General features: G+C 39.1%; 2 protein-coding genes across 2 annotated transcripts in view; one reads left to right on the top strand and one right to left on the bottom strand.

The window, feature by feature from the left end:
* RSPH14 (radial spoke head 14 homolog) overlaps positions 1–23,288 on the bottom strand; it is a 72,008-nt gene that overhangs the window by 25,008 nt on the left and 23,712 nt on the right. The gene's annotated exons all lie outside the window — the stretch shown is intronic.
* The window catches only part of GNAZ (G protein subunit alpha z), a 50,732-nt gene that overhangs the window by 9,059 nt on the left and 18,385 nt on the right, over positions 1–23,288 (top strand). The window contains exon 2 of the mRNA XM_005428436.2: positions 12,278–13,554. Coding sequence (XP_005428493.1) covers positions 12,832–13,554 — 723 coding nt within the window. The 5' untranslated portion in view covers positions 12,278–12,831. The remainder of the gene's footprint in view (positions 1–12,277; positions 13,555–23,288) is intronic.

Below are 23,288 nucleotides of genomic sequence, written 5' to 3'. Positions count from 1 at the left end.
ATAGTAGGCTAGAGTGTCACCAGAAGTATTTTTTTCCTGGTAATATGAGAAATGAATAACTAAGGATCCACTGCTGAATAATGAATAAACGAAAGGCTCGATTAGCACCTTTCAGCTTTCAGATAATTTTAGTGCTGCAGCTTCTTGAGTCAAGAAGAGATGTCACTGAGAGTAAAAGGAATGGAAAAGCAACTACCTGAGAGCTGCTGTTAAATCTGTGCTGTGAGGGTGGTGGTGTACATTTGGCTGGTCAGTGAGGCTCTCCCATAAGCTGATAGGACAGCTTCATGCAGACAAAAATTGCAAAATTTGGGGGTATTGCCGTTAACAGTAACAGTAGATCATGTGTGTAATATCATAAATCAACCCATCAGTTCTCAAAACATGATTCAATAGCCTGCTTCAAACAAAAGGAATGAGATTACCAGGGCCCCAAAATGGTGAGCTGACTTCTATGTACCTTAAAGAGGAGGAGACAAGTCCAGTTAGGGTGTGATAGAAAAAGGAAACTTTTCTGACCTCAGTAAAGGAGAATTTGTGCAATAGGAGAGGGATGGATTTTTTAGAGACAGAATTGAAGGGCTAAAGGATAAGTAAAAATATAGACATATTGGCTGCATGACTAGGAAGTTTGCAGGACTGCAGAGAATAAAAAAAAAAGGGGGGGGGAAAATTTTGAACAGTAAAGGAGAATTTGTGCAATAGGAGAGGGATGGATTTTTTAGAGACAGAATTGAAGGGCTAAAGGATAAGTAAAAATATAGACATATTGGCTGCATGACTAGGAAGTTTGCAGGACTGCAGAGAATAAAAAAAAAAAGGAGGGAGGAAATATCTGAATGATGAGAATGCCCTTACATGCAACACAACTTGAACAGGAGCAGTGATGACCCTCCTCCCTCTCTCTCTCTCCACACATGTATAGATAGAAGAGTACTGGTAGTGTTAATGGATCACCAGTATGTGCAACAAGATTGGAAGCTACACCTTCTAATATTACTAGTAGTAGTACAGTTAAGAATGAAAAATAAAACCTCAAGAAAAATTACTGGATTTTGGTTTATCCTTAATAACAAAATTAAATCCATCTATCATTCCTATGTTTCAGGTTTGGGAAAAAATAACAATTTACAAGCTTGCTTGAGGCTGAAAAATAACAACTTTACCCAGCTAAATCTAAATCATGATACTCCTACGTGAAAGTAAATACCTGGATTAAAAATCAACACAGGCTTCCTCAAATTTAGCTGTTTATTTTGTAACTAATCCATTTTAAGAGTAATTAATGGTAATCAATATACAATGCCTAATGTTTCGTATTTGTTTTATAGACAAAAAATCTATTCTTGGAATGATATGAAAGCCATCCACTATTCTGACAGGATCAGTATAGCCCTATGAATAAATCCAACCAAGTCTTGTCATAGCATGACTCAAAATGGATGTGGTCAGATCTGGCCTCTGCTCTTCCAAGATTGATGAAACTAGGAACAAACATAGTGAATACCTGCAGAAGCCAGGCTGGGAACATGTGCACAGAGCAAGAAATTAATGTTGAAACACAATGATACTGATCATGCTTCAGCATTTCCTAGAAATACAGTCATGCTGAGATCATACAAAAGCAGGGAGCTGAAAATTAAACTATTTTTGTATCTATTCTTACAGAAGTTCTCACCGTAGATATTCCAATATATGAAGAGTATGAATCATGCACTGAATACTAAATTTTCATCAGTAAAACAGTTTCTATTGCTGGCACTTTGGTATCCTGCTTGCAGTGTTGTTAAATACATTGTTTTTATTTTCATCCTGTTCAAAACCAAATACAGGTTCATTTCAAAATCGACTGAAGTCAACAAAACCATTACTTTTAATGGTAAGTGGATCACAGCCACAGCACTTCACAGGGTTTGGAATGTTTTCACTCTTATTTTCTCTTAATAAATACTGTCACTGGTTCTGGTGAGGAAGAACTACGAATGCCCTCACCCCAAAGTGTCACTTATCATAGGGTGCCAATTCACCATAATTGCTTAAGTTCCTCCAACTCATTTTACATTCTCATTTAGTGCCTCATTTAGAAATAGTTTTCATCTCAGTAGAAAAGCAAGGTTGAATAAGACGAAAGACCTAACATTATCTAAGGAGCTTAAACTCTTCAGAGCACAAGTGGTGAAAAACACACTGAGACTATTGCTAGAGATGTTTGCACTGCACATTTAGCTTCCCTTTTTGGATAAATCAGGCCTTCATCCTCTTCAAATCTGCAACCTGCATCTCTATCCATGACCAACTTGCTTATTAAAAGACTTCTTTAAAAGTCTGATGAAAAGAATTTAACCACCAGTGTCCTCTAATATTCATTGTATGTTCACCATAAGCTGCTTAGAGTCAATCGGGAGTGAGGAGGCAGCAGGGAGTGACTGGGATCCCTGTGCGTGTGCTGGTGGGTGTGGAACTGCAGCAACTGCAGCTGGGCTGTGAGGAGGCTGTGATCACCCCTCCAGAGGGAGAGAATTGAAAGGAGAGACTGAAGAGAAATCCTCGTGGCTGCTAAACCTCAAAAGGATGCTAGGTTCTTTCTGGCAGCAGCAATTAGTTGGTGGTGGGGTTTTGTGTTGGTGTTTTGTTCAGGGGGAGGTGTCAGTGAAGGAAAAATGGGAGCTAAAGAAGTTGATGCATCAGATACCAAGGTCTTTTTGCTTTTCTTTGAGTGAAAAATAACTTAGTTTCTATAGGTCTCTACAGAACTTTATCTAACTGGCAAAACGATGGCTTGGCTTGGCTTTTGAAGGAGCTTATTGGCCATTGTACAATGTTATACTTAAATGTTTCTGGTTGCAGAGTAATTTTCTGTGAAGTAACATATATCTGTGTTTGGCATAAAGCAATTTCATATCAAAACCAGAACACGGGTAACTTCCTTCATATTCCTCTTATAAAAAAGGCCCTTTGAATTAGAGAGTGGCTCCAACAACAGCTCAGCTGTCTGAGATGTACCTGCTGAAGCTCTTGCAGGCAGCAGGAGTGTACGACTGTCAAAGCTTCTGAATTTCAAAAGAGAAGCAGAATGAGACCAGGCGTAGGCTGCAGCTGTAATCTGTGCTTGGTAGCATCCAAGTCCTCTCCCATGAGTCACACTGCTGAGAACATCGTGGATTCTCTTTAGCCTCTTGGGATTTTTTTTTTTGGCCCTGGACTGCAGTCTAATACTTCTTCCACTTCTCATCTCCTTTTCGCAGATAAAACAATGTTTGAGTTCTTAAGAAGAAACCTAGAAAATCCACAGTTCTGATGTAGATACCTTCTGACATAGTTCATATGGTTAATTTTACATGTGGCCTAGGGGTGGAAAATACTCTCTACCCTACCTACCCCATTAACTCCTGCTGATAGCCCTGCCTTTTATGCTGATATTGACACTCTCTTTCTCTTATTAGGAACAGCATTTTAATCCATGACTGTCTTGTTGTGAGGTTAATAACCTGACAAAAATGCTGAAGTTTCCTTGTCCTTCCCACCATGAGAACCATTGGCTTTATTCTTCCACTGTACTGCTTTCCTCTCTTCCATTTTGACCTGCTCTTCAATGTTTTCTCTGCACCTTGTTGCTCTTTCCTCTCGTGCTTTCATTGAGCTGCTGCCTCTGAACTCCCTTACGATTCATGTGAATCTTCTATAATCCTTTTCTGACTTTTTCTCATGTTGGGAACTTAGTGCTCCTGCATACTCATTCAACTTATGTCTGTTTTTCTGTTTTTTCATTCACCGAGGTTCTTTTGATTTGTTCTCTGTGAAACATTACTCATTCTCTGTTGCTTAGTTTCCAGCTTTAACCATCACATTGCCAGTCCTCGCCTGCTTTCCCCCAGCCTTTCCATGAATTCAGTGTTTATTACTTCTACTGAACTCGTTCTTGTATTTTGCTCTTCTCATTCCAAAACCTTTTGCTCTGCCTCTCCCTGTAAGTCTATTATTGCCAACTTTCCAGTCCTGATCCACTCCCAACAAGGTCCTTTCTCTAGCAAAACCATTCTGATGGAAGTCTGATGATCTAGGCAATTTCTTCCACCGTGAACACCCTGGATTTATTCTCCCCTTTTTTTTTTTTTCCTCCTAGTGTAATTAAATTCCATATGTGCAGACCCATCTTTACAGATTCTGAGTCAATCCTTTCCCTGTGGTCTTTTTTTTTTTCTGTGTGCAGATTTCTGCTGATCTTATGCCAGTATGATATAGTAATATGTGCCCATCTGCTCTTCTTGCCTCATCTTTCCCTTCTCTATTGCTATCTCTTCCTTCTTTTTTTATGGATACAGGATTTCTTGCTTCCTGTGAATATACCATTCAATTTACCCTAGAAATCTTACCTAGCTTCAATGACTTTATTCTCTCATTCCTTGCCTTAATCCTTGCCTTTCCTCCAGTTCTTTCCCTTAAAACCAGCAGAGCAGTTGTGATGTATTTCTGTCTCCAAGATGCTTTCTTGTGCATCATCACACATAAAACTCATCTGTTGTTTCCAGGATTCCCATTTGCTGGAGCATCTTCTCCTTGCCTCTTGCTTGGCTTTGAGCTTCAATCTTTGAATCTTCACTGGCTGCCTTTCTCTGTTGCATCAAACAAACCTCCTGCCTTCAGGACACTGTTATCTGTACCCAGACTCTCATGTTCTCACTGCAGAGATTCCCATAGCTCATGCCTGACACTGGAACAGCTAAAGCAAGCATGGTTGTGCTTTATTATGTCACCTTTAAGGCACAGGAAGAGAAACTTCCTTTTACAAGGCCATACTGTTTTCCTGTTACAAATCCCTCTTAAAATCTCTTTTGCTAAAACTATCAAAATTCCCTTATCTTTCATAAGGTATTGTGTGCAATAATAGGATAGGAATAGGAAATTTGCCATTACATTCATGAAAAAATTCTAATGTTTACTAGTGTTTTTTAAAAAAAAGGTAATAAAATAATCTCCTTAGCCCTGTAAGATTCATGAAACAGCAACCCTGTGATAGTGAGTCTTAGCTCTTGAATCACCCACATAAGCCTTATGGGTCCCACTAATGAAGACATAACCACTGCTGTTATCATCCAAGTGCTTACAAACACTGAGTGGCTACTGCATTTTGTTTGCTGCTTTATTGCACGCTTTTAAATGGGTCTGATGTTTGTACGTCCCCAAAGCAGCTGCTGTGTGTGTTGTTTCTTCTCACCCTTGTCTAGCAGCCAGGATTTCCTGCACACCCACTGCTAGACCCACTGTAATATTCTTGTTCTTGTGGTGCTTTTTGATGCCAGTGTAAAGGTCGCCTCAAAAGCGGCTGCTGTGGCAGAGTCTGGTTCAGTCAGACTGCTGTGAAGCACAGCAAGTCCCTGTGCAGCCACTGCCTCTGCTCTGGGCTTTGGCCATGCAGCTCAGAACAGGACTGTGCTGTACCTGCCTCTAGTCAAGAGTCAGTCAGTCTCATGTCTGCCTCTTCTCATTGCTTCTTCTCACTGTTTCACGGTAGTTTGTGGATGTTGCTAAAACAGGTCATAATTTAAATAAGTATTTTAGGTATTAATGCTTCACAGGATTTATGTTTCCAACTTCCTCTAGTAGGTGGGGTGTGCACAGTTAAAATAAAAATAACCAATAGGTTTTTGTTGAATGCTTGGTTTATAAGAAATACTATGTTTTCACTAAAATTTGTAGGTTTCCCTAAATCTTGGATGAAGCCTGTATGCTAAATTTTGGCTGGGTGATCTACTGTTGCTAAAACAAGTCATAATTTAAATAACTACTATGTATTTTAGGTATTAATGCTTCACAAGATTTATGTTAAGTGGGGTGTGCACAGTTAAAAGAAAAATAACCAACAGATTTTTGTTGAATACTTGGTTTATAAGAAATACTATGTTTTCATTATAAGTTCTTAGATTTCCCTAAATCTTGGATGAAGCCTGTATGCTAAATTTTGGCTAGGTGATAATACAGTGGTGAATATCCCTGACCAGCGTAACTTCTATTGTGGTACTGCTAAAGTTTGTTGGATATTTTCCAAACAATAGACAAAGATGTTTAAGCTAATGAATATAATATCTCACTGCAGCAAATCTGTTCTATCCCATGTCAGGCACACTTGATCATACACTGATAGGTCTATGCCTACACAGTAATTTTCTTTGGGTTCTCCATTATCTCCTGGTAAAACTTCTTTCTGCCATGTATCACAGAATGGTATCCCTAGGTAGCAATTCTATTAATGAGCTCAGATTTTATGCCACAAATCTGAGTATTTCTATAAAATCACAGTGGGAATCAGCAGATGAGAACCTAATGGACCTACCAATTGTTCTTCCTGCAAGGGTGCTGAAACAGCTGGGGCTGGTAACAGTCAGTGCTGGTGACACTAAGCAGCTCCTGGTATGGCAGCAGTTCTGATCAGTGCCCTTCTCATCCCCTGCCTTGGACTGAGTTCTGAATTAATTTTTTTAAATCATTTTAATCAGTTTCTAATGATTATACACATCCACTGAGAATTTCTCTACTTTAACAAAACCTTATTTCTGCATGTTTTAACTTTCAGTCATTTTCATACTATTATGTCCTTTCACCTTTGACAACCTTTATTGTAAGAATCCCATCCTCACACAGCAGCTTCTATTATTTGGTGTTGTTTACTGTGGCTGAGGTCCTGTGCCATGAATATGCATTTCTTGACTCACTTTGCTATTCCTCTCATTTTGGTATCTTTTGCACAGACATGAATAATTTCTTGGCTCTGTCTTGGGGAGCTGGTATAGAGGATAGGTCCTGTTTCTCAAATAGAGATCCAGATGGATCAAGTAAAAAAAGATTATTTATTCCATATTTAAATGTTTAGAGGCTGATTATACTTGAAAACTCAGTGCATTTCTTTGTCACAAACAGTATCTCAAACTGGCTATCTAAGAAATGGACAAGCAGAAATCATCTTTGAAACTATGTGCTTTAAGGGAGTTAATTGACATCACAAAGAACCCCCATGGCAAAGAGGGACAGAATTTGGTAGTGTCCAGTCAAACACTCAGCTAATTAAATAATGACACTTCTTCCTTCACTCATCTGAGTAGCAGAATACACATTTTAACTGCTGCAAAAAAATAAACCTCAGATACACCAGATTTCTCTGCTGTTCTCTTGTTCAACAGCTACATATGGCCCATCCTTTGTTTTGGGTGGGATTATAGTGCCTTAATGTGTAATGGAAAATTTTATCATAACTTGAATATACTTCTTGTCTTTCAGGTTTCCATGATTGTATAAAGAGAATGTCAGTAATATCTGTGGTCACAGTTTTAAAATAACTTTCTTCTGCTATAAATGGACTTAAATCTCCATGCATTAAACAGTAAATTAATTTCTGTGAAGTTATTTCAACCTTGTATTTCTACAGCATGCATGTCTGGGACTCTTTCCTGGATGCTTCCCAGATCCAAAAATCTGGATGAATTTTCCCATTTCTTGTGAGCCAGTTCCTTTATTTTTCTCTCTTTCCCCCAAAAAAAAAAAAAAGCCTGCTTAGTAGAACACTTGATTTCTTCCTCAGTAAATGCCTTGGGTATGTCCTGATATATCACACTCCCTTGTGTCTTCTTCTCTTTCATTAATAGTATAAAAATGATTGAAAGTTAAAACATGCAGAAATAAGGTTTTGTTAAAGTACAGAAATTCTCAGTGGATGTGTATAATCACTAGAAACTGATTACAGTAGCTTGGCTCACACTTGTAGGTCTTATATGAGTTCTGTGCCACTTCTTGCTAAATTTGCTTGAGTTTGCTTTTACATGGGTGTAAAAGCTTTTTACTGTGTGTGAGTGGGCTGGTGGTCATGAAGCTAAATTATCAGATCACTTGCATTTGAGGGATAATACAGCTTTGTGCCTACATCTCCAGCTGAAATCCCTGCTGCCAGCAGCATGCTGTGTGCAATCGCTGTGCTGTGACAGTCACAGCCACTGGTTTTGTTCTCAGCTTTGGAGTCACTGCCTTTCTACAGAATCATGGGGGAAGCATCTTCCCAGGCAGGGTCTGTAACTCTGTTCGACGGTGACGTGTCAGTGGATAATGAATCCAGAGACAATACTTGGATCTTTCCTTATGGAAGTGTTTACAATTGAATTGTGGTGGTGTGTCATTCTCCTTCCCCATGCCTCTTCTCCCTCTGCTGCCATAACTTGGGAAGGAACATGCTGGAAAAGGGATAAGTGTTTATATTGCGCACACAGAGATCAGTTTGCACAAGCCAGGAGTGATGGATAAGGGCAAAGAGCGAGCCTAGATATGAAACCAACAATAATGACTGGTTTTATTGGCTACAAATGGGTGGTGAGAACATGGTAGCACTAAACAGCTGCTCAGCTTAATGAACTTCAACATTTTAACATAGTAGCCAGTGCAGAATTTTGTTCAGGTGTCCTTCCCGCTCCGGGAACTGGTAGCATTCCTCTTTTGATAGTGGTAGTAGATCACCATTAGATCAGGATTTGGGGCATGTTAATCTTATTTTGTGGGAAAAGTCACCCATTCTAGTGATGACAAAATAGCCCATCTATAGCATCAGACTTAAAAAAACATGTTTTCTTACCATTCTGAGTCTTCAGCTGTCAGGAGAAGGCAAATATGTTAGTTTAGACACACAGATAAAGTATCATCTGGTCATTTGAATAATAAGATTTTTTTAAACAAACTTTAGACAAGTGTGCAAGTGAAAGGAAGAAATAGGGCTTTCTTTCCATTAGAGTAACTGAAAATACACTTACCTAATTAGAAACTTACAGCTATTAAACACTTATGTGTTTAATATGAAATCTGATTTTAAGAACCTAACAAATTCTACACTGTCTTGTTTTCTGAGTATATTCCAAGAAAAAGTAATCCTGGTAAGAGGAGGTTCATCTGTATGTAACCAGGGCAGTAAACTGCAGTAATGTAATAGTTTGTGAAGTTTCCTGAGTTTTAAAAAGTATTGATTGTGAACATGTGAGATTTTTTTCACAGTATATGGGAAAATTTACTCAAATACACCAAACTTTCTTACTGTAGTGCCCATTTGAAAATAGAATGTACTACTCTGCTTTACAAAGCAACAATATAATCACCTCATTGTGCTACTACTTGAAATAGTGATATCCAGTGTAAGCAATAGGAATGACTAGAATTCAAAAAAAAAAAAGGAATTCAAGAGTGCAAAACTGATATATATTTACATTCTCTTGGTCTTTCCTACAATAAGGAGATCCTACTCTATGGTTTTCTTGGTGTTAAACATATTAATGAATGGCAAACAAAACAGTTGATATGTAAAACACTGTGGAATATGAATAATGCATCTGAATGTGTTGTGGAAATATGCAATAGGAAATACTCTACAGAATGTATGAGCTGAGTGAAAACAAAAGATTATTCCTGAGAGAGTCTTTCTACCCAACCATTTCTCATAAGTGTTTGAGTCAAACAACATGAAGTTTAAAAAATATCTGCTTGTCTTATATAGTCATAAAATCTCCAGATTGCTCCTAAGACTGCTGCCTTTTGGCAGGAATAGGTGCCCTCTTGCTGCTCATTGCTAGCCAGCCTCTTTTGTTCAGGATGGGACTGAGAGAATAAAGAGAGGGAGTCTCATGTGTGTTTCTTGCAAAATTCTTCACCTGTAATCACCACAATACATAGAAAATGTCATAAAGAATTCAGCAAGTCGTTTTATCAATGATATGAAAATGAGGTCTGTGATGATGAGAGTTTAAAGAACAACCAGTTTGAAATGTCCTGAAGGTGTCAGAATAAGTGAGATTAGTGGAAGCAGCTCTGATTTTTATATAAGTAAAATCAGAATCTGGCCTGATATCTAATACAGGAATTTCATTCTCTCTGCATAGCCAGAAGGTTGTTCATTAAGAAACAGCTTCCTCAATTCTAATTTTTCATTTTCTGTGATTATTGGAAAAAGTGACTTATTTGAAGAAAGCGTAACTCCTCACTTGGGAGGGTTTTCCTTTCCACATCTTCAGAGTAAGTAAAGTTGTGCTAATTACAATTCTATTGATGTGTACACTAGTCTTTTAATTTTTCACTGATTAATCTGTTCTTCATGAGCTAATGCCATACAAAGAGAAGTATGATAAATATAGCTGATATTAAGACTCTCTTGTAGAATTTCAGACCAGGTAAGAGCAATACATGGTGCATTTGGGGCAAAGGATTTGGATGTCTTTACATTTAAAATATCCAAAATGCTTAAACTGCCTGGCTGTTCTAGCACTGGTGTCCCTATAGGCAAAGATAAGAGACAAGCATTTCAAACTGCTGTGGAGAGGTGACTCTCTGTACTGACTGGAAAGTTTAGAAAAACCAGAGTAAGATTATGTGACAGTGTTCTCAGGGGTCTTAGGATGAGGGAAGATATGAGGATCTGACTCCATGTTTCAGAAGGCTTGAGTTATTGTTTTATGATATATATGATATTAAAACTATACCAAAAGAACAGAAGAAAGGATTTCATCAGAAGGTTAGCTAAGAATAGAAAAAGAAAGAATGATAACAAAAGCTTGTGTCTCGGACAGAGTCTGAGCCAGCTGACTGTGATTGGCCATGAATTAGAAACAACCACATGAGACCAATCACAGATCCACCTGTTACATTCCACAGCAGCAGATAACCGTTGTTTACATTTTGTTCTTGAGGCCTCTTGGCTTCTTAGGAGAAAAAATCTTAAGGAAAGGACTTTTCATAAAATGTGTCTGTGACAAGATTAGTAAGGAAAGGACTTCTAACCATATTCTATAACCATATTCTAATAACCATTAAAATATGGTTAGTTAGAAAATCAAGTACACAAGGTTGCAAGTAGTTGTAGTTATACTTTTCTCACAATAGCTGGAGGCTCAACATCTGGCTTGGAACATTCTGTCTCTCTCCTGGTAGTGTGAAATCATTCTCTTTAACATGTATTTTAATTTATTGTCACATCTACATTTAAATATTGGTAAGTTCAAACAGGAAAACTTTTAAAGGCTTGTAGGGCAACTTTGAAAATGGTAATGGGAGACTTAACTTTCTACTACATTTTTATTAAACTTTCTTTAGTAGACTGCAAGTTTCTGTAAGGATCTCAGTGCTGTGTACTTTGGTTTGCAAAGGCACTCAGTGAGGAGCCTCCAGGCCCAATAAGCAGGCAGCAGGAGAGGTGCCAAGGTGTGCTGGGGCAGCACTCGGGGAGGAAGCCGTGACATCTGTGATTCCGCTGCCCACTGTGCTCAGAGCTTAGTGGGAGCAGCAAGGCCTTCCTAGAAGAGAGGCAAATGATCACCAGTCAGCTGTTAGTAATGTGTTTTCCCTCTGCCAGAGTAACTGCTTCCTGCTGCTGCCTTCTGCAGAGTTCCAGCTAGTAGGCTTAAACTCTAATCTGGGAAAGAATAATTGCTCTAACAGGCACTGAAAAGCTCTCTGCCCTTGCTTGGGATGGTGTTTCATGTGCTTCTTGTATGAAAAATTCACCTTGTAGTCACTGTTCTCTTTTACTGTAGCTCAGAATTTTCCTGTATTGAAATGGAAAGAGAGGAGGCTCAAAACCACGTAGCTTGGCTATGGAAAGAAGCTTACAAAGTTTGCATCTCTTTACTGATTAAGCAAGATGCAGGTACTGTGTTTAACAATACTGTTCTCCAAGGGAAAAAAAAAGATGTTACAAAGATCAGTAACTCTTCCTTTCTCAAATTCATGAAGCAAAGTTAATCAGCATATTTTGCTTCCTTAGTTTACTTATTTAAATGTTCAGTGGAGATAGATAAGATGAAAGAAAACTCAGGAGGACATCTGTCTGAGTACAAGATATTGATATAAATAGAGAGGCTGGGAAAAGTAGTTGTGAGTTTTCATTTTCTACTTCAGACAAACCAGTCGGAACAGAACTGCAGGAAAAGCACTGCCATAAGCTCTTGCTGAGGGAGAAACTGGGGCACAGCTCAGCACTGTTTGTTTTCATGTAGGTTTAGATAACAAAACACAGAAGGCTGAACGGGAGATTTGATTTACTATTATTCAGAAACCACATTTTCTTGTGGTTTGCAAATTTCAGCTGTCCCTATGCTTTTACTATAACTTTAGATATTTGCTTTTCTTTACATTTTTTTCCATCTGTATTTTCTATTTGGCATAATAAAAGGTTTAGAAGTCTAGAAGTAGAGGAAAAAGTGAGTGGCTTGCTGCAAGAAAGCAGAGTCTCTCATTCATTTATTTTCCCATTGTTTGGCAGGTGGAAAGCACAGATTTACAGAGCTGAACTGGATCAGCTGAAGAAGTGGGGGAAGAGAAACAAAACAAGTTCAGTACCAGTGAAAAGAGCTTCAGCTTTATCTTGCAGCATCACCACAGCAACCAGAGAACACGATCAGAAGAAAAGGCTAGAGCAGAGAAGGCGAAAGTGCGGCTTCTTACCTTTGGACAGAAGGCAGCCAAATCATTATGCAGAACAGAAATGGGTATTTGATGGTTCTAAACAAACTGTGGCAAAGGGAAGTGTCCCGTCATTAACAGGAATGTGCCACAGTTCATGCACCAGAAAGGGGAGTGCCATGAGATCTGCTGAAGAGACTATTTCTGTGGCTGCATACCTCCATGGGTTTGCACCCTTGCTGGGACTCAATTAGGTGGCTGTAGGCATCGGGGGTCGTCAGGTACTGGATAGTGACCTTTATTCCATTTGGGTGTACCTGGCACGAGGACTGAAAGACAGCGCAGATCTTTTTGAGAGACGCCAAGAGAGTGAGCCAGTCTGCACCCTCCCCTTCTGTCCGTGCCTGCTGTACCATGGGATGTCGGCAAAGCTCGGAGGAGAAAGAGGCAGCGCGGCGGTCCCGTAGGATTGACCGCCACCTGCGCTCTGAAAGTCAGCGACAACGGAGAGAGATAAAACTCCTCCTCCTGGGCACCAGCAATTCTGGGAAGAGCACTATCGTAAAGCAGATGAAAATCATTCACAGTGGTGGCTTTAACTTGGAGGCCTGTAAGGAATACAAACCTCTGATTATCTATAATGCAATTGACTCTCTCACACGTATCATTCGGGCTCTGGCCACCCTCAAGATAGAATTCCACAATCCTGACAGAGCGTACGATGCAGTGCAGCTTTTTGCCCTGACAGGCCCAGCTGAGAGCAAAGGGGAGATCACCCCGGAGCTGTTGGGGGTGATGAAGAGGCTGTGGGCAGACCCTGGTGTGCAGGAGTGTTTTTGCCGCTCCAACGAGTACCACCTGGAGGATAACGCTGCCTACTACCTGAACGACCTGGAACGCATCGCGGCCCTGGACTACATCCCCACGGTGGAAGATATTCTGCGGTCTCGGGACATGACCACAGGGATTGTAGAAAATAAGTTCACCTTCAAAGAGCTGACTTTCAAAATGGTGGATGTGGGTGGACAGAGATCTGAACGCAAAAAGTGGATCCACTGTTTCGAGGGGGTTACAGCAATAATTTTCTGTGTGGAGCTGAGTGGGTATGACTTGAAGCTGTATGAAGATAACCAAACAGTAAGTGCACCTTCTGCTCCTTGTTCTCTTTCCTTCTTTTCCTTTCTCCTCCATCAGTATTTGGTTTTTATCTCCCTCTCCTTCTTTCCCTCCCAAGGCAGTAATCCCCAGTCATTAGGAAAACCCAGAAGCTATGGTTCCTTTATTTGGATAGTTTTCCCCACTGAACAGTGTTAGTTTTAATGTTACTTTTGGGAAATGGAGGCGCTTTTCACATGTCAGCCAATTTTTAATGTTTTTGGTGCCTTTTGCTAAAAGTTTATGTGGTTAACTGTTACTTCAAACACCACTTAAAAAGGTAGGCAGTAGTGACATCCCAGCGTACAGGGATAGTTCATTTGGACACCGTGAAGGTCTTGGGAAATGTCAAAGGTAAAATAATAGTAAGTAACAGCTTCCTCCCCCTTTTTATTCCCAGGATTTTCAATAAGAATTTGGGATTACATTAATTTTTAAAATTAATTAAACATGTTTTTTAATTAATAGGACATTTTTATATTTAAAATTTTCTTTGACAGTTTCTGGGTAAATGGCTAATTTGCCTTGTCCAAAGAACAGCCACTCCCATTTAATAGTCTTTAATGTTTTCAGCTTCTGGTTTTCACAGCATGCAAATACCGTAGCCATGGGAAATAGATGAATGCTTACAGATACACAAATGTATGTTTGCTGTGACTTTCAAAGTGCCTGAATTAAGCTTCACAGGGGTTTTACTTGATTTTTTTTTTTTACAGCCTTGTAAAACATGCTGTTTAAGAGAAGGGAGTTTGTGGGTAGGAATGCATGATGGCTCCTTTTTGTTGGTATAGCTTATCACATATATGATTTCCCTATTCTTATCTTCTGTAGTGATTTTACTGTTTATAAACAGCATTTCTATTTTCTTCTCTGTACTATTATGATGAGCCATTCCACTGTCCTGTGTGTGGACTTACCCTTCATTATCTGGAGATTCTTGTCTTGGCATTAGTGCCTTCTTATTGTAACAGATTTCTGTATCTGCTTTTTGTTTAGTAACCTCCTCTTGACATGAGAGAAACATTGCCACTAATTATTTCTCCTCATTTTCAGACATAGTAGGAAAAGCATTTTACATTAGACCCTGACTAGGAGTTTCTTGCAATTCTTTTGACTTTTCCTGCCTTACTGTTCAGATTAAAAAATCAAAAATAACTACCTGAAAGGGAAAAAATTCAATATACTCTGAAAAATCCTTATGAGCATTGGCCCATACAAGACCAACCACAGTACCTACATTGGTACATTACTGGAACTGCAACACTGAGACTGCCACTCATGAGAAAAGCCCTACAAAAGATGGAGTTGCAGAATGTAAAATGCTTCCTGGTGTAGTATCTGTGGTGAAGAGAACTGCTAAATAAAACTAGGCTACTGCCAAACATAACTTACTGCTTGAGAGAGCATGTAAGAATCTGGGTGATTTATAAACTGTGAAAGTTGAGCAAATGATCTGTATGAATATGAAAACTTCTGTGATCCTGTTGACAGAAGTGGAGAAATGCTCTGCATGAACTCTGTCTTTATTGAAGATGCGTTAAAATAATGATTGACAGATATGGTAAAAAATGGGGGGGAAACCAGTTCTGCACCCTGTGGGTTCTGATTATAGCTGAGTCGTGAAGTCTGCTGAGGGTGAGATTGTTGTAGTGACACCAGAGAGCAGAACAGGAGAACAAAAATAATGCCTGAACTATCGGCTGCCTGGACAACTTTTCCTTTGTGTGACATCTTAAGTGACTAAGTTAAATTTATCCTGCCTGAAAACAAATAACAGAAGGGGAAGGCTGACTTTTTCAGGGGCTTTTGTCTTCCTCCTGCTATGCTTTATTCTGGGTAACATCACTCCTAGGAACAAAATCACCTGAGTTGACAGTTTGTAGACCTGGACAAACCAATATTTTTGTTTGTTTGTTGAACATATGTGATATTTAGCTGTTTACTAAAGAGAAAGATAAATGAAGAATTACAGTTCACTTTTTTCCTTCACCTTGTATGCTCTGTCACTCTGTAACGATATTTTTCCTGCTTATCTAGGGTTATTTGGAAATGGGATCTGTGTTTTCATTTCCACAATATCTTGGGAGGTTTTTCCCCTAGCTAATCTAATAAATATAGCTTTATCATTCCATGCACCATAGCTAGTTAGCGTGACTCAACCACATAACAGCTGTCTCTTCTTTTGACACAGTTGCAAAATTGTAAAATACCTTTGGATTGCTATTGATTTATTGTATGATTATTATTCCTGACCAGCACTCTGAGAAGGTTGCCTTAAGTTTTTATATCCCGCGCTGATTTCTTCTCTATTATGTCAAATAAATTACTCGTCTTGTTTTTCACGCTCCTTAGCAGCTGATTGACCCATTGTATCTTTTATTACATATTAAGATGCCATCTCTGGCCTTTGATAATGTTACATTATCAAGTAATAATTTTTTTGCCTTCTTACATGTTGCATCCTGCACTTTGAAGGCACTACCCCTTAATATCGAAGTGTTTCATTTTTATTTCAATTCCTCTTTAAATCAATGTGTGCTAGAGAATGTCAAATATTCTGTACTCTCAGAAGTCACTGCTGCTGCCTGTTCCCATGGAAAGGATTCTTGGTTTCTTGGTGAGTGTCCCCACCTGTCCAGCTCTGTCCTGCTGCACATTTCACAGACAGTTTTATTTCACAGCCTGTAGCTGCAACAGGCTTTGAGACTGAGAAACACTTCAAAGGTGCAATAATGAAGTACATAAAGAACTGAGCAAACAGGAGTGTGTGCCTGAGAATTCCTGAGGTCAGTAGTCACAAGAGATTCACATGGTGCAGGAGATGGCAAGTAAAGGTTGTGCAGGTCTAGAAATGGCACTGGTTCAGTAAAAATAGAAGTATGGATGTTAGAGGAAAACTGCTTGCAGGTAACAAGTAATTTTTATTACCTTTCTTACAGCCACTGCAAATGAATATAAAAATTAAATTTTAGGCTTTTTGAGGCTCTTTTTTTAATATCTTGTTAAAAGGAAGATGCAGATGAAAAAGTCAGACTGCTGCAGCAAACAATTCAGGTTGGAGTAGGCCTCATGCAACACTAATTGCTGGGGACATAATCAAACCTCTAAATTATCTAATAATAATAACTGGGAAGCCTTCTGTCGTATGTTAATTGTATGAATTTTGAACAGAAATCCTGTTTCTGCCAGGAATTTTTTTATCAAGTAAACAACATTGGTAACATTTTTTTCTTCCTTTTCTTCCTTTTTTTTTTCTTCCCCCTGAGGCCAAATACTTAAGGGGCTTATTTGCCTTTCCTGACAGTTCAGCTTTTTCAGTAATTCAGGGTATTAAAAATCCTTTCTGGCATGCAGCTCTTTCTCTGCAATGCTAATACTAACAGTTAGGACAGAGGGGAGATTGTGATCTGTGTACCCATAGCTCTGCTAGCACCTGTTATTACCAGTGGTAAAAGATCATGTCAGGAAACGTTTTTCTGACAAACTAAATCACTTGGGAAATCCTAGAAAAAGACTGACCTACACTGTTACATTTTTTCATGAAGCTTTTCCATTTCAAGACTTTTCATAGTGAAGTTTGTGTGGGAGCAAAGCCTAGATGACTTCAGTACTCATGTGTGTAATCTTTCAACACTGCCAATGAAATTCTAGCCTTTTTGCACTTAACAAAGTAATATATATATATAGTGTCTTACCCAAGTTTAACTTTATATAGTAATGCATCACAATTCCAGCCTCAAGACTTGTATCCAAGCATGTACCTTCTAAAATATGTAAACAGCAGTAAAATAATGAATATACATAACAGGAAATGATTGATCAGCTGCCAAATTGCAGGTTTTTTACTAGATATTCTTTCAAGCTGAAGATATATTTTTGTTTACATTGTTCATTACAATTGTATGTTTTCTATGTGAATATTCTCACATAGAACACATGGGACAGCAATTTTTCATATTTTGGATTTGTTGCCATACCCTGGACCTTACATTCTATGTAACTTCAGATACTAACAGTAACTTTATATGCAAATAAATCTGTCTATGTTCACTAAATTATTTCCTCTAATTGGGAGGAAAAAAAAGCAATAAATATGATAATGTGCCACACTATGGAATACAAAAAATAGACCCATTCCAATGGCATTGTATGATTGCAGGAAGATGCCAGTATCAGATTGTAAAAACCTGGGAAGCTTTGCTGTGAGGTTTATCTATTTCATGTCAATAGACTAATCCCTAAGACAAGCCTGTATTTAAAACTACAGATAAATATTTCTGTCACTGTAAAGCAGTAGAAGAAATTCACAGGGGCAAAACCAGAAAGACTTTTACCTGTTTTGGAAAACCATGCCACAGAAGTAATGGACCTACTGTGCAGTATTTGCCTGCTTTGGTGTCCAGGGCTAGTTGTCAGACTTATATCTGAATTAGATGACTGAATTTCCTGACTAGGTAACAGCAGGCATTGGCTAAAATCCCCCATGCCAAATACCTGAGAGATGATGTAACTCCCTGGTTTTGGTCTCTGTGACTGGCTGTATTCAAAAGTCCTAGACTAGGTAAGGTGTTTTGCTGTGATTTTTAAATTAATTCCAAGCTTTACAGCACTAAGGTAAGTAAAACACTGAGGCATCAGGAGTGGCAGAATGTTCCTAAATATCCTATGAACTTCAGGCTCAGAATAGTTCTTAGGTGGAAAGACATAGGTACTGACAGATGAATAAATAGAACTTAAGTTAAAATCTCAATGATCCAATAATGCTGCTGCTCTTAAAACTATAAAAGAAGGCAAAAACCCCAAGCAAAACCCAGCTGAATTCCAGGAATTCCTGCCAGTGTAGAGGCAGTAAAGCTTGCTCTGTAACTGCAGGGTTAAAGCAGCCAGCAGTGTAGTACACATGAACACAAGGCACCTGTCAAGCACTGGGGAATTGGAATGAGTCAGAAAGGCACAGCCACTGACAGGCAGAGGAGCTGATCATACCCACTGGATAATGTCAATTGGATAAAGAATCAGTTTGTGAAGGAAAAAACTGAATGTCTCTGCTCTCTCAGTTGGGTTGGAGAGCCATGAACATCTCAAATATACTGTATAGGAAAGACCCAAGTGAAACTGGAGCATTGGTTATAGCAAGCAAGGAGTTAGAAGAGGAATACACCAGGGCAATGCAAGGCTCTTTGACAGCATATTGTCATCTTCATGTGCAGCTCTCTAGATGGCTCTATTGCAAGCCATTTCCTTAAAAGCAAGCTCTAAACTTGCCCTCAAAGAATCCCTTGAACAGTAAGGAATGCCACATAATTTGAGGCACATGTGACAAGCCTGGCCGAGCCTTAAGGAAAATACACTTCTTGGACATGTAGAGGTTTAATCTATGCCTGACGTTCATAGGATATTTAGGAGCATTCCATAAGCCTGGCCTAGCCTTATGGAAAATACACTTCTAGGACATGTAGAGGTTTAATCTTCAGAAGTTAATTAGATTCTCTGAAATTTAATGTGTGTGAAGTAGAGTGGCATAGTTCAGGCAATCAGCTTTACTTCTTTGTGATGCAAATGTGTAGCTTTTAATGCAAACATAACAATAAACTGAGCAACTTTTAAAAGACATATGTGAATTATTGATGATATAGATGTGGCTTGGAAATTCACTTGACTGCAGTATAAGGGGTCAAGATCCCACTGAAGCCCAATGCCACAAAAATAATAATGTGGTTTGAGTTTAGAAACTTAGAATCCATCTGGTGGGTAGAGAAGTGTTGATATCATCTCTCATAATTCTTTATGTTGTCTACTTAACAATCACAGTGAGTAGAAATGTGCCAGCATGGAAAAAAAAAAGGAAAATTCCATCTTGGTCTAGAAAAACAGCTACAGCTACTTTGGGTTATTTTTGTAGGTGTATAAGCTGTAACAACTCTCTGTGGTACGCCAACCCTGGACAGAGTAGTGGAGTCCAATTAGCCTCAAAAACCAGCAGAAATGCTGGAACAAAGGAGGATCCTTGCTGTTAATACAGCTTCAGAGTGAGTTTTGGTGGTGGTGGTGGATTTTTCAGAACTTTCTTCCATTATTACAGGTCAGTAATTTAGATTGCAGGGCAAATCAACAACCTTGTCAGGCCAGCATTGGCCATGGACTGGTCCCTTGGCATTCTTGTTCTTGGAGGGCTACAGGATTCATCACATTCTCTTTTTCAAAATTTACTATTAAGTTTGTCTAGTGCCTTTACACTAATATCCTTACAGGGTAATCATCCTACTAACCTTTTATACCAATCAGTGCAACACTGGCTGAGCATGTTCTGGCTGAGTTAGCACTGGTAAAAGGAGCCATTCTAGGCCCTGACAGAAACTTTGCAATTTAAGAAAATACAGATATTTGTTATAGGCTGTTGCAAGAGGTGGTCAGTTTTATTTAAGCTACAGAGTTTTGTAAATCCAAATATTCTGTCACCAAAACATACCTAGAAGTATTCTCATGGGGCAGTTTGAAGCAGCACTGAATCTAGACTAGAGCCTTTTCAGATACAACTTTCTTTGTTCCTTGTTTTTTTGCAGATAAAATATTCTGTGTATGCAAAATTCTTACCCAACTTGAAACTAATTTTCCTTGTTTCCTTTGTAAGGATCATTAGCAACTACTCTCTGTCAATTCTGCAAAATCCCTGAATTGAATTACTTACATGAATTTTAAAAAATCTCTGTGGCTTGGCATACAGCTGAAATTAATTCTAATTCTGCAATATTGTTGTCTTAAAGCTGGCCTGTGGCCATGGCATGTATTAATGTAGTGTTATCTGTTACTATAGTTACTCCTTCTGTCATTAACTAAGGTATTAAATAAGCTTGGGCATTAAACAGATCCTATACGCTTGCAGAGATTTAGTGATTTGCCCTTGTTGCTGCACTTTTCCTGCTTTTTTTTTTTTTTGATTGTGTGCTGCCAAGACTGAATACGTATGCCTGTATCTTGGGAAAGATTTCTGAGCATCAAAATGCATTTTTTGAAAGCTATTAATACGCTCAGTTAAACTTTTAACTTGTCAACCAATGACAGTGTCCCCTGATTATACTTCAAAATTAGCAGACAATGAATAACTCCTCTACTCCAATTAATTCAGCTCTCTAACTCCTGTCACTTATTTTTTAGATATTTAGCTTGATACTGTCCTTTCTTTTCATTATTAAGCTGATCGAGACAACTTGCTTTCGAAATACACAGTCCACACACTCTCTGTGCACTTTTTCCCATGATTTACTGATTGACCATATTTTACTTTGCGAATAGGAACCAACTCCCAGCTATTTCCCATCAGTAATAATAAACTGTTGATAATAGTTTAAGCCAATTTAGCATAAAATGAGAAGCAAGAATCCTTCAGCCTCTCAGTTATGGTGAGGAAGCTGGTGCCTGAACTGATTTTGTAGAAGGCCATGGTGGTGTTTCAGATGTGCTGCACCTCCTCCAGGACAGCCAGGCCCCTCAGCTCCCCACCCTGATGTTCTCTCCCTCTGCTCTTCCCCTGCCAGCACAGCACTGGGTGTCACGGCTGCTGACAATGGCTTCAGCCTGGTCCTGCCAAAGCTCCCAGTGCTTCCAGCACCCTGAGCCTTCCCACTGCAACTCTGCCATAGCAATGAGCTTATTTCCATTGGTATTTCCCCAGATCAGTTGGAATTCTGCTGGTGTAAATGTCTATGCAGTAGCACCCTGGTAATACTGATGAGGGATGCCATTGGACTTGTCAGAGTACACTAATTTTTATAAAGCCTGTACTGAGAGTGTGCATCCTCCTGGCAGTGCTACAGAGAGGGATGGCTCCAGTAGGAGCTTGCTGAGTGCCTTTGCTGTTCTTCAGAGATCAAAGCAAAGTAGGAATTAGAAAGAAATAACCCCTCAATAACCCACACATGGAAAAAGGAAAAAAAAATCCAACTGAATTGGAAATGTGAGAGGTTAACAAAGGAGGTTAAAGACATGTTAAAAAAACAAAATGAAAGTTGACAAGAGTAAATGCTTTGTGGCTGTGCCTAAAATGTCCTGGAGGCAGTGCTCTGCAGAGCATGTGGCTGTCATTGCTATCCAGCAATCCAGACTGAGACTTAGAGCATTTAAAAAGGTTTCAAAAGGTTAATTAGTTTTGTAGAGCTAAAAAAAAGTGAAGTACCTGCTTAGTGTATAAATACCTGAAGGAGCAAAAAATGCTCAATATTTAAAGAAATATGTAATCTAACAGAAAAAGGCAAAGAACAACTGGCTGGAAGTTAGGTCAGATAAATACTGACTTGAAATAGTTGGGGGTTTAATTCTATTGTTTTAGGAAAGAGGCTGAACCAACTTTTCTCTGGCAGCTAAGGCTGATCCAGGTGGCAGCAGAGACATAAAGGTTATTGTGTCAGAAATCCTGGAAAGCCTGAGAAGGTCATGAGTAGGAATAGTGCTCATTCTCCCAGGAGTGGTGGGATCAGTAACTGAACTGAAGCCCATCTACACCAACACCCACAGCGTGGGCAACAAAGCAGGGAGCTGGAAGGCACTGCACAGCAGGAAAATGACATAGCTGCCAGGCCAGAAATATGATGGGATGACTGGCACCACTGGCACAGCAGGAAAAATGACATAGCTGCAATCCCAGAAATGTGGTGGGATGACTGGCACCACAGGAGGGCTGCAATGGGTGGCCAGAAACTCTGCAGAAGGAGCAGGAGTGCTGGTGGGTGATGTGCTGCTTGCAGGCTGCCCTGGCACAGCAATCACAATGTAAGAGTTTGTAATTCTCAGAAAGCAAGGAGGGAGCTCAGCAGAACTGACACCTGTTTAGGAGACTGGCTGTCCCTTGAGAGGACAGTCCTGAGGCCAGGAAAGCTGGACATCCTTCAAGAAGGAAATTTTAAAGGCACAGGAGAAGGACAGGCTGTCCCCATGTGCTAAAAGATGGGCCAGTGGGGAAGAACTTGCCTGGGAAACCTGTCTGCTCCTGGCTTGGATGGGTGTAGTGGTTTAATAGTCCTGTAAAATATACAACTAGATGATGAAAATCCTTATATTTATATCATTATACACGGAGCTTAAGAGTTGAAATATTTGCTTTACTGAAGAAGAAGTACTAGGAAATTGTACAGAATTCCAACAGATTATATCATAGATGTTGATTTCATTTTATTGATAGTAGTTTTCAAACAACAAAATTAATTAAAATATTGCTACCACTGATTTTAATATGAGCAAAACCAGGCTCCAGATTTTAATTCTTTGTATTTTGCTTTCCTGATTAATACTTCTGTATTTCTGTGCTCTTCGCAGTCATTATTTGCTATGAGGAAATTGCTATTTTTTATTAGTATGAATTTTCTTTATTAATACTGCACATTCTCAATTGTTTCCTTTATTGGTAAATAGATCCTGGATGATATCTTGCTTTCTGACTCATGAAGCCGACTTTCCTATTTATTTAGAAATCAGTTTTATATGCAATTTGTGGTATTGCTCAAGGTACAGATACAATGTAAATAGGGAAGCTCTTGTACAATATCAGAGAGAAGTGAGGCGCTGTACAGCTAAGAAATACAGAAGAAAAAAGTCTGGCTTTCCCCAGTTTGATTTTTCAATCATTCTCCCTCATCAATATAATTATTTTCATGAATAATTCATCCCCAATCTGTAATACCACTCTGTCACTTTTTGAAGTTGACATAGCTCAATAACAGCTC

This window comes from Geospiza fortis, unplaced genomic scaffold, assembly GCF_000277835.1.
Source record: "Geospiza fortis unplaced genomic scaffold, GeoFor_1.0 scaffold31, whole genome shotgun sequence".
In the NCBI taxonomy this organism is placed as follows: domain Eukaryota; kingdom Metazoa; phylum Chordata; class Aves; order Passeriformes; family Thraupidae; genus Geospiza; species Geospiza fortis.
Note: the sequence above shows the minus strand (reverse complement) of the source record. Positions and strands in the feature narration are given on the sequence as shown.